The 14,492-nt window shown below is 39.5% G+C and overlaps 1 protein-coding gene across 3 annotated transcripts in view; it reads right to left on the bottom strand.

The window, feature by feature from the left end:
- Positions 1-14,492, bottom strand: part of Plod (procollagen lysyl hydroxylase) — a 128,488-nt gene that overhangs the window by 110,169 nt on the left and 3,827 nt on the right. For 2 of the 3 annotated variants that reach the window (XM_084599095.1, XM_084599098.1), the window contains exons 5-12: positions 13,262-13,376; positions 9,227-9,272; positions 6,813-6,836; positions 4,722-4,834; positions 2,986-3,049; positions 2,408-2,505; positions 552-650; positions 347-478 (exon numbers count right to left, since the gene is read on the bottom strand). In XM_084599095.1, the coding sequence (XP_084455221.1) occupies positions 347-478; positions 552-650; positions 2,408-2,505; positions 2,986-3,049; positions 4,722-4,834; positions 6,813-6,836; positions 9,227-9,272; positions 13,262-13,376 (691 nt within the window). The remainder of the gene's footprint in view (positions 1-346; positions 479-551; positions 651-2,407; positions 2,506-2,985; positions 3,050-4,721; positions 4,835-6,812; positions 6,837-9,226; positions 9,273-13,261; positions 13,377-14,492) is intronic. The other variant, XM_084599096.1, reaches the window with a different exon arrangement.

The raw sequence follows: 14,492 nt of genomic DNA, 5'->3' as shown, positions 1-14,492 counted from the left end.
CATGGACACTTCGGTTCTGAGTCACAAGCTACCCACAGGTCATGCAAATGTGTTTGTACAGCTTGGCTAAAGCAGGGCTTTACATGTATGTCATGTGGTCTTTCACATCACGTGATGGTTTACAACTGTATGGTAATAAGTACGTCTGAGATAACAGAGGTACAAATTAAGGAGTTAATGATTAAGCGGACGGCAAAGTGCATATACGAGAGCAAGAATCTGAAAAGGGAGCCAAGAAAGGGAGCCATAAACGCTGTTGCAGCATAGCTTAAGTGTCACAAGTGACCCAGACAAAATCCAGGCTCTGGACGTGCCCGAATGGAATGGGCACAGATGGTCCACTCACAGCATTGTGAACAAAGAGATGCATCTTCTCCTTAGGGTAGTCCAAGTTGAAGACTTTGTCCAAGGACTCTTTTAAGAATGGTGTTGGGTGCTCAACAAAAATGGCAAGCAGCACTTTTGGCAGCTCTGACGCCTGGAAAGATACAGATCGGTGTTTTAGGAAAGCAATCACTTGTTCAAACACCAATCGCGAAGCTGAAACCAACCGGTTTGTCCGAAAGGCTGAAGGTGTCGTAGCAGACACGGCAGCCAGCCATGTCATTCCAGGACTTTGCAAGATAGTTTCCAAAATTATTCAATGACACCTGTAAGAATTGGAAAAATAGGAAGGGGGCAAATTATGACACAGTGCTCCAAAGTAATGACAAGTCGTGGCAAAAGAAACACCTGCAAAAAGTCCCAAGCCAGAAATAAGTCCTCAATTTCAGTTCCCACAGCGTCTGCAAAAAGTGTGCTTGAAGAGCTCCGTTATTCAATTTTTATTAAAATATCTGAAAACGGGTGAAATAGATTTTTATCATGTTAGAGCAAAAAAGCAATCATGGACTACTTAGGTGCAAATCAAACCACATGTCAATCACCAGTTAGGCATGCAGTCAGCTGCAAGAAACAGAAAACAATTGACACCTCCAAATGCATTAGAATGGTTATGTAACCTTTCTTTTATTTTCTATCTCTTTCACTGTCATTATTGTCAGAAGTAATTCTCTCGAGCAAATAGCCCTGCTTTACAAGTTTACAAGGATTCTAGAATGCAGTGCTCTGTCCTTAAGCTGCATGTGGCTTCACATTCCAAACTGTTAGGGCAGGGGTTGTCCTCTGCAGGGCATCCGGAGTTCTGCATCACTACCATCTCTGTGTTCCTTCTGAATTAGCACCCCTTACGAAATCTTTACACAATCTATCCTTCATGTAATCTATATGCCATTCATGAAAACCTGGTATCCGTTTTGTCTTAATTTTTTCAGCCATAAAATAACATAGCCATAGCACCCACCTTTCACTGAATCAGCAAACAAATATATGGAAATGAAGAGCTCATTATATATACATACGAAGAAAGCCAAGAACCACTGACACCAAGGAAAGCACAAGAAATCTTTTTTTATGTTCATAAATGTGAAAACTGTGAAAATAATTATGTAATCGCAGAGATAATTGGTTACAAAGTACAAAAAAAGTACACATGGTGCCAGAGGGATCCGAAACCATGATCTCCCAAGTTTCACACTGCTCTTACCAATTGAGCTATTTCAAAAGCTATTCAATCTTCAAATTTGTATGTACTTATGTTGACTATAACCTATCCTTCACAGTATGTATTGCATCTACGGCTATGGATAAGAGGGGGCATTAATGAACACCAGTGGACAGCTGCCAAAACCCAGTTGGTAGAATTCCAGATGCGGGATTCGGAGATCGTGAATTCAGATCCCACCACTAGAATTTGGTTGCTTTTCTTCTACTTTCCTATCAATTATCTTCGTGATTACGCTATTATTTGCATACTGATCAACACCAAAGCAAAAAAAATTTCATAGCCATCCATTTTCCTCTTCGTCACAAAATGACCACAACAATATATGAGCCTCGCCTTGTATTCCAGTCTTTCTTTTCCCCTTTACAGTCCCCTTGGCAGGGCGCGCGTTTTGCCCGCAAGTCCACAAAAACATGTGCTCTGATGATGTAGGCCAGGAGAAGTCTAGTCTAAAAAGCAGTAGTCCTTAGAATGAAAAATTTGTCATGCTGGAACTGATTACCATGCATATCCCTTGCGGCAGTTCCAAATGACAATAGTCCAGACTGCACGTGAAAAAAATTTTAACAGGGTTCTGTTACTCATGAGGCGCTTATGTGCACTATGCAACAAAACTCTTTAACAAACAGAAAGAGAAGTAAATGGTCTAAAAAGACAAATAAAAATAATTACTAGCAGCATTAAGGCATACACTTCCAAACCAACAGAAAAAAATGTACAGTTTAAACAGCTACACGAACATAGTACTAGTACATAGTACGAACATAGAACATAGTACAGTAGAAAAGGCACGATCCCAGTTACCTTGCTCGGTCCATTGCCGTGTATGACCAAAGGAGTTGTTCCATATGCAGAGTTGTGCAAATAGGGCTCAGAATCCAAGCCTAGAAGTTCCACATAACCTGAGCAGAGATGCAAAAATGTCACTTTCACATCCTCATCGCAAATGCTTTTGGTGCCAACAACATGGCACCAACGATCTTAGTGTTGTCCTCAACACAGCTGACACAGCATTAGCACGAACATAACTGCAGCATCCATCTATATTTTCATCCTTTTACTCTTACTTGCCTATAAAAGAGCTTGGCGATGAAGACCTCTGAGAAAAAGCTCTCTAAGCCAAACAACGCCATACTTTGCCCATGGTAAGAGCATCTGATAAAGGCACCTGTTTTTTATTCTTTGACCTCTTCTAGCTTGCAAAAGCTCTACTTGCAGTAAAAGTAGCATCTCCGTAACTAGAACATGGTAGTTTGTAGGCGTACGCCAAATATAATTTGTCCTCAGCGCCCCTTTAGGATGGCAGCTGACCAAAAACAAAAAAATGATACCAATGCACAGTACATGCACAGAGTAAGAAACATGTAATTTTCCTTCCTCACCTACAGCTCCATTTAGATTCTGAAAGATTTCAGCTTTGTGATCCAGCTTGATACCCCACTTTTTCTGTGAAGAAACACAATGTGAAAAAAAAAATAAATAAATAAGCAAACACAATGTGAAATAGGTTTCTGCTCCTGATGATTAGCAAGATAAAACATGCAATCACTGAATAAAAAAAAATGTTAACTGTACTGACATATCTACCAATGGTTACCCATTTCGTAACAGCATTTTTAATCAACAAATTAAATTAATACGCACAAAAGTGGGAGAGGGAGAATAGGGAAGAACCACATCAGAAGACATATACACATGAAAGATTCGAAAAGTTTTTGATGGAAGGAGGGGAAAATAAAATGCTGCTCTTATTTTTTTAGAACGGTGCTAATTAGAGAGCAGTAGTAAAAAACTGTACCTTATCTAGGTAGTCATTACCGTTATGGTACATAGAATCAAAAACAATTAGTAAATGCCACAGATGCAGACCCAACTTATGGCCTACAGATTTTGTGTATGGCACTCTGCAAACTGAAATACAACAGCACCTTAGCTCAGCTGGTATTCACAGTAAAATCATCTTCCGCCTAATATACGCTCAATTTCCTCTTTTATTAGCCTCTTCACTGAAAAAATACGCTTATTTTTTTCCATAGACATCACAACTGGAGCAGCCTTTGAACTCACACCATTATGTTTCAGTTTATGATAGCATGAACCAAGCCGTTCTGACTCAAGGAGACACAATAACACATTCAATGCAGTCTACAAGTATGTTGGAAAAGGCTATACATCAATAAGATCAATAACAGAAATGATACAAGCCTAAGATGATCCACTTTGTCCCATCGAAGTAAAAGAGCGCTCCCGTACATACAAACAAATTCTGTGCAATTTCTGTTTCCATCACGAATTAATTAAAGATCCCACATGCAAGGAGATTGGTCATTAAATATGACTGCACCCTTGGTACCTGCATTCGCCATTGCAGTTTTGCCACTCAGCCTCTGCGAGGTGTTACAACAATCAGCCTTCTCTGCAGCAATATAGAAACCCATTATTTCAAAGGCTGTCCGACCAAGTAATATGTTCGAATCAGACACGGTTTCAAAAAATTATTCAAAAATGAAAAAAACTGAAAAATTCTAACCGCATGAAACAAATAAGAAGTGAAACCACCGTAGTGATCAAAACTACAACCGATATTTAAAGACAAACTCCTCCTACTTCAGAAGCTATTTTCGCACTAATTGTGATCACCTCATTAACACCAGTCACCAGGATTTCAGTCACGGCTGTTTAAATGACTGCGATTTACTGCGGTTAGGCAAAATGAAAATTAGGAATGATATAAATATGGTTTTCACTTCGATTTTGGTTTTGGTTCACACATACTTTTAGCATATATTCATAAGCTTCCACATTATGTACAACACCACCTGACACAAACGTAAAGCCCTGCTCGAACAAAGCCATACACAGGTGTCTGCATGGCCTATAAGTAGTGAGTCAGACTAAGGATACAGGGGTCTCAGTGGGTTCAATTTCAGCATTAAATTCTGCTGATGGCTTAAATTAACTGAAAAAATTCACATCAGAAATTATGAGAGCGTAGAAATTTCATGAATTATCCTGGATTTGAGATCAACATATATTAAATTACCAAGGTTAAATTAAGATGCAGCAACTTTGGTCAAATTTCATCCATCCAGTGTTCGTAAAGAAACTCTTCGCTTACCCTCAGATCCTCATTAAGATAAATCTTGGTGTAGAACAACTGGTCATCAGCATCATCTTCCAAGTCCGAGCTAGAAACAATGTCGTGCATCTGAGGAGCATAGCCGATGAAACCTGCAGACGAAAAAAAGATACGATAAGAAAGCAACACCCTTAAAAGAAGAGACAGGGGAAGAAAAGCTCAACTTGAAACATTCATTCACATCTTAGCATAGCAGCAACCTATGCTTAGAGGACATTGCCCCCAACCAATCATTATAGCTCACAGAATGCATCATAGCTCATGCACCTTATCTGTGAGACAAATAGCGCAACCTGTAATAATGTCAGACAAGCATGCAAAAAAATGCTGCCCAAAGTATATGTTCCCACACGACTCTAGGCAGCGATAAAGCAATACATATATATATACCATAGAAAAAAAAAGCAGTGGTCACACAGCTAGTATTCCAATAAGGTTCAAATTCTGCTCTGCGCCACACCATATTTCAAACATGTGATGCTTTCCCAAACAAGTTTAACTCTTAAATACTGTGATTTGTTAACAGGCTCAGCACCAGATTTTAAATCATTAACGTTGCAAAGGATGGAGGACTGCACTCTCCGTGGTGTTGCTGCCAGTGTTAAGCAGACCCTACGCAAATTCTCCTAAAACTTTCCACAAATCTCTCTATACTTTAACTTCCTAAAGCCTTAAAGAAACAGGCTCAGGGAAAAAAAAAACACTACTCTCTCGGTTTTCTTCTTATAAAAAAAAAAAAAGTGCATAATGCAAATAGTGCAGCTGCGAGGCAGTTTTTACCATCAGAAGTAGCTTCCCCCCCCTCAAATCAAGGTTCTGGATGGCAAATAAATAGTATCTATGCAATATGATGGTGCAATAACGATGCCACAAAAGCTCAAGTCAGTGTGCATGTTTTAAATGACGCTAGTCATCTAAAAAAAGCAACTGATTAGCACAGGAAATTCTTTTTACAGCCATCGGAATGGTTAAGTAAAACAGACGTAGAATTCAGCACATTCTTTCTCTTATCCGCGATAGGAATGAATTGGATGAAGTAAAGGAAAGGTGCTTAAAATAGAAACAAAAAAAAAAGAAAATGTTCTAGCTTTCTGTAATAAGACATCACAATTCTTTCTGAATGACACAAAAATCAACCCCACTACATTCTTCCATAATTTAGGCAGTCTGGCCTCCATTAGCACTCACAGCACCTCTGCAATTAATTTTGCGCAGGAAGGAAACACACGAAAGGATGTACTAATTGCACAAATACCAGCAAGATACTTAAAAGTATAGCTTAATGCTACTCAAGAGAACGAGCTTCGTGCAGCACTTCAGACTGCAACTTGGCTTACTGCATTAACATCTGTAAACGCCACCTGCATCTCGTCAATGAGCAACACTGCCTTCTCATTTGCATCTCAGAACTTGATGAATATCCCTGGGTAATTAGGTGTATATAAATATAATCAGAAATTTCGTTCAAAACTGCCTCAAAAATTTTTTTCTGAGATTACTCAACAGTTCAAATGTATAAGAAAACAACAGAAGCTGAAAGCTTGGATTTTCTAAAGTACTGCAGCCAGGAAGGAACAAAAAAGAAAGGACTAAGATTTTTTTTTTTAAATGTGTAGAAGGCATATTACAGCAGCATTAGACGAAAAAACCCTGTGGGTCCTCATGAGGGTAACATGTGGAAACCCTTTGCACTCTTAGATACAATTTCTTTCCTAGCTCAGAAACACAGTATAATAGCTCATGCTGTCTTTACCAGTCATCATGCGACAAAGTCATACCACTGTACAGCGACAACAGACCAACTTTCCACAGAAAGGTGCAGATTAAACAGGTAGCAACGTCAATGCATGCATTTCAATTCTACAGACGTTCACCACGGCCACTATACAGAAACTGAAATCGCACTCCAACTCTTGCAAAGCATGCTCATAAGTCCTGCATGCGAATCATCAGAAACTGCATGCACATCAGGCAAGGATCACTTGAACCCATCATCAGCCACATGGGTGCAAGGACAGAAACACATCATCCACCAGGACGGACATGCTATCAGTTCAGCGCAGTACTCACCTGCGTAAGAGAAATCGGGACAAGCTAGGGAGGTTAGGGCCATTCACAGCAGAGAACAGCACAAGATCAGAATAAGCAATGTGAGCCGAGAAACGCCATTTCTGTCCATACGCACACATTTATGAACACGTGTCTCAGGAAAGGTGACCCTATCCCGTACAAAAATCGCAGACCAACTTGTGCACTGCCATTCCTCACTAAGTAAATCGAAAACTTGAAAAGCACCAAATAAAAAACACAGCCGACTCTAAATCACCTGATCTCAATGACAAGTGAAGACCTGTTTGAATTATGCAGCGTTCAAACTAACTGGAACTTTTTAATAAACTTGACGCCTACACGTCCAAAGCGCCAGTTCAACTGGCAGTTAACGAGAGCTTACAACACATCAACATATTAATCATTCTTTCTCCACATCAGCGCGGCCTTCATTCAGGGTACTATCAATGCTCTAGCACGATGATGAACTAGATGACACTGCCCTTATGCATAATCAAAGCATTAGACAATATTAAATACTTTTGCATGCTCAGAACAACTGCCAGCCAGCCATTATATACCTAAATCCTATTTACCCACAAGCCAGGTATTACATTCTGCCTGAATGGTTCGAACCAGCCGTGCCGCATACTGCATTAGGCCCTTTTACTTTTCATGTGCTAATATGATCTTCCTGTCTCATATCCTCTGAACATGACTTAAATGGTAATGATGAATCCGTTCTTCAATTCTGATAAACGCTAATAGTAAATCAAAATAACCTTTGACTTTGCCAGAATTTTTACTCAGGCGAACGAAAATTTTCTGCAGATTACCTACACTAAGACTAAATACCTTTCACTCCCTTGTCCTCAACGATACCTCACTCCATTCCATCCTTAAGCCTGTTTTATTTCCAGCAAACAATCAACATAACTACTTGACGGGTATAACTGGGCTGCAACCTCAAGTCATAACTGATCACATTAATTAAAAAAAAAGTCAACTAGCAAACCTTACATTCTGATAAATTTCGTTTACAGATTTTTTTAGCAATATGCACTCATGTCACCCTATTCCACATGTTTCAGTCTCCAATCAACAACTGCATGTTACTTCGGTACATCAAGATAAAAGCTGTTATGCATCATCAGAAGATGTCAAAAACTAGGCCTCTGCAATACTAAAGATGCTAATACAAAACAGCTATCACATAATAATTGCATTTTGGGAGCCCCTGCGTATAATATACGGCTTTTTTTTTTCCAGCCTAATATATAACAAGTTCCGCTGCATGCCTTTAACACCTGTAAACTTTCCTGCGCAAACTGATCGCAGCAAGCAAATGCTAGATTTCTCTTCATTTTTTTTTATATGCTGCAATTTGGAACAAATTTATAAAGAATGACAGTTTTGACACAGACCTAATATTTATATCATCTGCAAAAACAAGCCTTTATTGTGGCTTTCTTCACCCTCTAACATTTCTGTCCCTGTGTAATCAGCAACTTGCAGAATTTATGGACATATTATATTTCACACTACTGCCGAGTTGTATCCGACCCTAAACACAATTTCATATTTTGTAGAAAGCACTGAGCATGCCACTTCTCCACCGAGTGCAGCAATATTGAAAGAACTTCAAGGAAGAGATAAATGTTAGTAAATTTTAAGATCTACTATTTTTCCTTTACTTCCCTTTACACTGGAACAAACATGACATCCGTGACTTTCACATATTAAGGATGGGATATGTCTGCACACTCTACCAGTACTACAGCACCAGGCTCAAATAATTTTTGTCACTTCAAGCCAGCAGCCTCTGAAGCGTAGAAATAAAGCCTAGGAAGCACATGATATAAATCTAGTAAGCTAACTATGGTTCTCTTAGTACGGCAGGCAACCACCACCAAAAACTTGTCAATGCTCTGGAATAGGCAATGAAATCTCTCGACTGCAGTAATGTGAAACAAAATTTAATACTCTCGTGTGAAGTGACAAATACAAATAAATTTATTTTCTAATTCAGTGCATTATTTGTTATTACTTGTCACAATACATACATGCCTTAATACACGTTTGTTAGAATGCAAGCGAATATACAATGAGTCTCAAAACTTTCAGTGCATCCACAGAACACAGCTGCAGTCCTCAAGTAATTGACCGCAATAAAAGGATTTCATTAACAAAAGAAAAAAACAAAACTGAATACTCCCCGCTGCCCATCTCTTTAGGCTAATTTGTTTTACCATAGCTTATTATGTAGCTTACTCATTAAACAATATATGCAGTCCAAAAAAATATGTTTGCACAACATATCTGCTGATAAAACTGTGCTTGAAGCCTCCAGGAGGATGTGCTCACATATTGTCAACAAACTACAGACTTTCAAGGCTAGCCACTATCATTCGAAGCAAATGCACTAAAAGTCTCACCTCCAGAGTTTAAGAAGCGCTCCCCATTGGCCTTTGGATAAGACTCCTGCAAGGAAAGTCAACCATTAATACATAACACACTACAAGGAACAAGCACGTCCAGTATTTATTTAGCTCTTTTCTTAAAATTTATACCAAAATACTGCATCGAACCATTCAAATCTCTATTTGTTGTTGTTTCTTTAACAGCCACCGGCATGTGGCCTTACCACTGTGATTTAGCGCACGAATCGATTATATATTCTTTGCTTGTTTATATACTCGTTGTCACGAGACGTGGCTTCACCATTTTCTTTGTTGTGGAAGATGCTTCGAGATGTATCTCGAAGGATTCCAGCCACATGCATGTGTTTCTACAATGCTCCAGATTATGCTAGTCACCATTCACGGTTTTATCTAGATGTTTCTTCATCGCCTTTAAATTGAACGCTGACGAGTGAAACGGGCATTCTTTGTTCGATGACCTGCGAGCATGTTTGCTGTTATCGCCGCCTCCGAATGGCTTAGTTCTTTCACGGGCGCAGGTAAGCCCAATAAAGAGTTCCTTTAGTGCACTCCCAGACTTTCATTTTTTGTCATCGGTCTTGTCACCACCACATGACAACATCAACCTAAAGATAATCTTAATATATTAATAGTTTTCTCACTTAAAATGTTCAAGAACCTGGCACACAAGGGCATGCAAAGTAGTACCCAGCATTGTACAGCTGTCTTCATTTACTGCCTTCACTAAACATGCACTAACAGTTACATCATTGTTATTAATTGTGACCAGTTTCAGGAGCCCAAAAGGAACAAGAGGGCATTCTTCCCAAAGTTTGAGGTATGACTATGGTAAGCATGTAACTGCCACTGCACAATGTCAGCAAGAAATCACAATACACTTAAAACGCACCACATGCACAAATCAACAAATCAATCTCTTTATCACGAAGAAAATTTAGACAGAGTACCATCCCACGGTCCGATGCTGAAGCACTGGGACAACCTCGCTCCAGCAACAATGTGATTTTCTGGTGTGGCTGTAATTTATTCCCATCATTTTCCTCTTTAAACATGAACTTCCACTGCCACAGACATTATTCAAGCTCCCAATAAAAGAGCTGAGAGCAAGGTCAAAAAAACAATGTTACTGATAATTCCTTGGCAACACATTAACCTCGCACAAAGAATCGACATTTACTTCTGCCGAACTGACACCTTAAACCATGCAGTGCAGACATGAAGACGATCTGAGCATAAACCCTATGCACATGACTGAATAATGCTGTATGATGTATGCTCACCATAAGCCATAAAAAAGATAAATGCTATCGTTTAAACAGCGGAGTTGCTCAAAAGCCGCTCAATAGTCAAGAGACGGATGCCACAGTTGCATGAAAACGAACAATATAGATCCACATGGCGCTAACTAAAGCTCAGACGTGTGAAATACCACCAGGTGACTTCTGCCCGTCACAGTGAGCACACACCAAGATAAAGAGGCCATGGACGGCAGCTGCTTACAATGACAAGTCAGAGGCTCTCAAGCTCTTTAGCCTATGAGCAAACACTGATGGATTTCAAAAGATGCTGTGGCATCTTGCCAGCCTTAGCTTCCATTACTTCCCATCTAAAGTGCATGTCTGAAAAAGCATGCAGATAGGTCGCCCTTCACGAAAGCCCAAATTCAATTAAAGGCAACTTTCTTATTTTTTTTACTTAGAGCGATGAAAATTAGTGCACTGACTTTAAACAGCATCAAACAAACAGATATAAAGCTTCACTAGGATGTCTTCAGCAGTTTTTGTTTTATCATAGCTTACACGTTCACATGCTGCTTGCTTGTGGAAAGGCTAACATGACTAAAACATTGGCTATGGGTCTGTAAAAGATTTCAATATTTAATAAGAAGTGGGGTCTGAATCAAGAAGTTCTTCATTTCTTTTTGAACTTCCTGGCTCATTTTTTAAAGGGAGCAGTGTACACCTCCTCCTAATGATCAAGGGCTAATTATTCGTTAATAAAAAGAAATGTGAGCCTGGATGGTAAATCTGAGACTCTCTTGATACAAAGCACGTGTCAGCAATTACAACAAAACAAACGGCATTCAACTCCGTGCATCCATTGCAGTGCTTTGCTTTCCACGAGCAAGGTGATGTGCTCGAAACAAACATTTGAGAAAATAAGCCTTAAAGTTCTAAGTCAGCATATATTGCCTATGTACGTACAGCCTTTGTCAAAAGTATACGGCCCAAGGATTTTTCCTCTAAGCCCAGTAACGAGGCTCGTAAAGCAACTCTAGCGTTCGAAATTTCGTAGATGACAAACCTCGCCCTCATTCTCCTCTAGCTTGCATTCATATTCCAGTATTGCTGCCAGCAGCCACGTTACAGTGCATAGAAGTGAACCTCTTGGGCCGTATACTTTTTACAAAAACTGTACATTACATTGTCTTCTGTATATTTATTTGAAGCACTTATAATTTTTGGGGGGTGACATAGTTCAGTACAAGAGAGAAAAGGTGTTGCAGATGGCAAAAAGGTAAAGTTTCTAAAATCATTTTTTTTTTTTTTTCGATTTTCGAGATCCGATCCCCACATCTCCCCCTTAACAACAAGTGGATGCGTAGTAAAGCAGTTAACAATAAGCAATCAGAGTATAATTATACACAGAATAAAGTGGGCAAAAGAAAAGAGCCAATTGAGGCTTTCATGGACTCAAAGGACCCAAAAGATTCCATGATTGGAACCCAAGGATTCTGAGAGACCCAATTTGATGCCCCCAAGTAAAGAAAAAGTTGGCATTTATCAGCAACCATGTTTAGCTCCATTTTACAGCACCTGTAATAATACCGCAAAACACTAAACACCTCCCAGCCTGCACAGTTTTATCAAAACTGACTTCCGAATATAGTTTCATTGTGAACTTTATCTTTTGATACACTGTCAAAACAATCTAAGTATTCATTGGAATCTGACCCAAAAAAGAGATCACCACATTCGTTCCTCAGCTTAGCATGATCTATGGGTCCACAGCACCAACCTTGGTTAGCCGAGCACAGCTTGCCACCCTCAGCCCGTCAAGCACAAATGGCTTTATACTTCCGGTCCCATTCGTGCGCTCTTTGCAATCAAGCTCGAACTTACGAGACGTTCAATACATGTTTTTGCTATCCAGCTCGTGCCACTGAACGATTTACATCGTCTTTTGAGCAGGGTACGAATGCATATGGCACGCAAAACTGCAATTATCATCGTTGCTGTGCAGCAGTAAAATGGCAAAAAGGGCGGAGTTGGCAAGAATGCATCCACATTGGATAAGATTGGCTTGGATGTGTGCCTACATACAAAGACAATAAGTCCAAAAATAAACTTTTTGAGGGGGGGCTGACAACAATTCGGTAGTGCACAGAATTGTGAGATTCATAAAAAAAGGGAGGGGGCACTCACACAAAATAAAGTGATTACACTGTATGTTATGGTATGCGTTGTATGTTTGCTCGTCCTGTCTTCATGTGGCAGATCAGTGCACATGCTTGCATGCATGCATATAAAATAAGGTTTTCTGCTCCTATAAGCTTGTCATATTTACACAGCACCAACGTGACAATTCCTTAGTCACTTCCATATTCCAAAGCCTTAAAGATGCAAGGCATTCTATGATAGCCAAGAAAATCATTCACTCACCATATAAGCAGAAAACTCTAAATGGAAATTAATGTCATGCTATTTCACAGAAAGTTAAGATGACCTGGTGCACGATGACTTTTTGCTAAATTTACATAAACTCACATCGGTTCTCAGTCAGTGCAAGGAGCAAGATCTACAAACAACAATTATTCAACTCATTACTCCACTCATTTCAAGCATGGCTGTGGAATAAAAACCATGCAAGGATGAACACAGCAAAGATTACTGCAACCAAAGATGAATGCCTTTAAAAATGTCGTGTAATGCTCTCAACAACCGTTGATTAAGAAGTAACAATGCAGATCTAAGTATATATAGTTATTATAAGCAACAGCATTTAAAAAGCTTTTTTTTTTATACACACCGCAAGGTTCTTGTCTGGCCAGCAGAAGCCTTCAGCTGAAAACACAACTTTAGAGTTAAATTTGTAGAACTTGCGCAGTATTTCATCTTCGCCAGCTGTGAAGATCACATCGTAGCTGAAAGGAAAAAAAGACTCTCTGCAGTGCAATCAAAGGAAGACCGAAGAAACAAACTAACGGCTGCAACAGCACAGCTCCTTAATACACTTTGCACTGCAAGAGGCAATAGTGAGCCCCTTTGGGAGTACGCCTGTAGTACCTTACCTCACACAAAAACAAAACTGCAGAGAAAGAATCCACCCAAAATATGACTGCATTCAGCAGGCAACTTGGTGCTTTAGTTACTGAAAGCAAATTCCACAATGGAAAAGGGATAGACCGACATGCAATCACGACTGTTAGGGTGGAGAAACTTACAAGCAGACCAAGAAAAAAAAATGACCACAGTATAAGGAAGAGGCAAAAAACAAAGTCACCAATTTTTTTTCTTCTAAACATGACTGCTTGAAAGGCAAAGCTTTGCACCAAAATAAGCAGGTTTCACTAGAGAAGATAACTGTGCCATCGCCATCCATTCCATTTAAAAGCTTGATTACATACTTGGCCCCCAATTACACCGTTCTATCAAAAATAGTTAAAAGGTATGAGCTGCATAGATGCCTACAATATACAATAAATAAACGGTTAGAAGGCAATTTTTTGTTTTTAGTGGCATTATAATGGTGCTTAATTTATCCAAGTGGAGTGGAAATAACAAAAGCATGTAAGCAAGAGGACTAACATCAGTGCAAGGTGTATACCCCTCACTAAAGCTAAAAGGCAAAGCAGAAAGGCTTGTAATGTGAGCAAGAAGCTCGCCTGTCATCGTAAGGATATGTACAACTATGTCTGAGAAGAATGCACAGCCTGCCAGAGCTGTCTGGAAAGAAAAGATCTTTTATGGAGAACCATGTGTAATGAAGAAAATGAGAAAAGAAAGTGTGAAAAGACAAGAGGAAATATGGAAGAGGAAATAATAAAGAAACAGCCGGACTGGTCCTGTCAGCATATGCTTTCCATTTAGGTAGGTGTAAGAATCAGAACTGCAGGCTGGTTTTATAGAATAAGCTTCAATACTATTTCTCTCTGGGAGTTAATTTTCTCCATAAGAGCTGCAAGTTCAACTCTTCTGGGACAGCCTCTAGAGCCATAGTGAAAAAATGCATTGCAATTTTCCCCGCACTGCGCTCACAT

This window comes from Amblyomma maculatum, chromosome 3 (genome assembly GCF_055883805.1).
Source record: "Amblyomma maculatum isolate TAMU_Amacu chromosome 3, ASM5588380v1, whole genome shotgun sequence".
Taxonomy (NCBI): Eukaryota; Metazoa; Arthropoda; class Arachnida; order Ixodida; family Ixodidae; genus Amblyomma; species Amblyomma maculatum.
The sequence above is the reverse complement of the archived record's forward strand: the minus strand, read 5'-3'. Positions and strand labels throughout refer to the sequence as shown.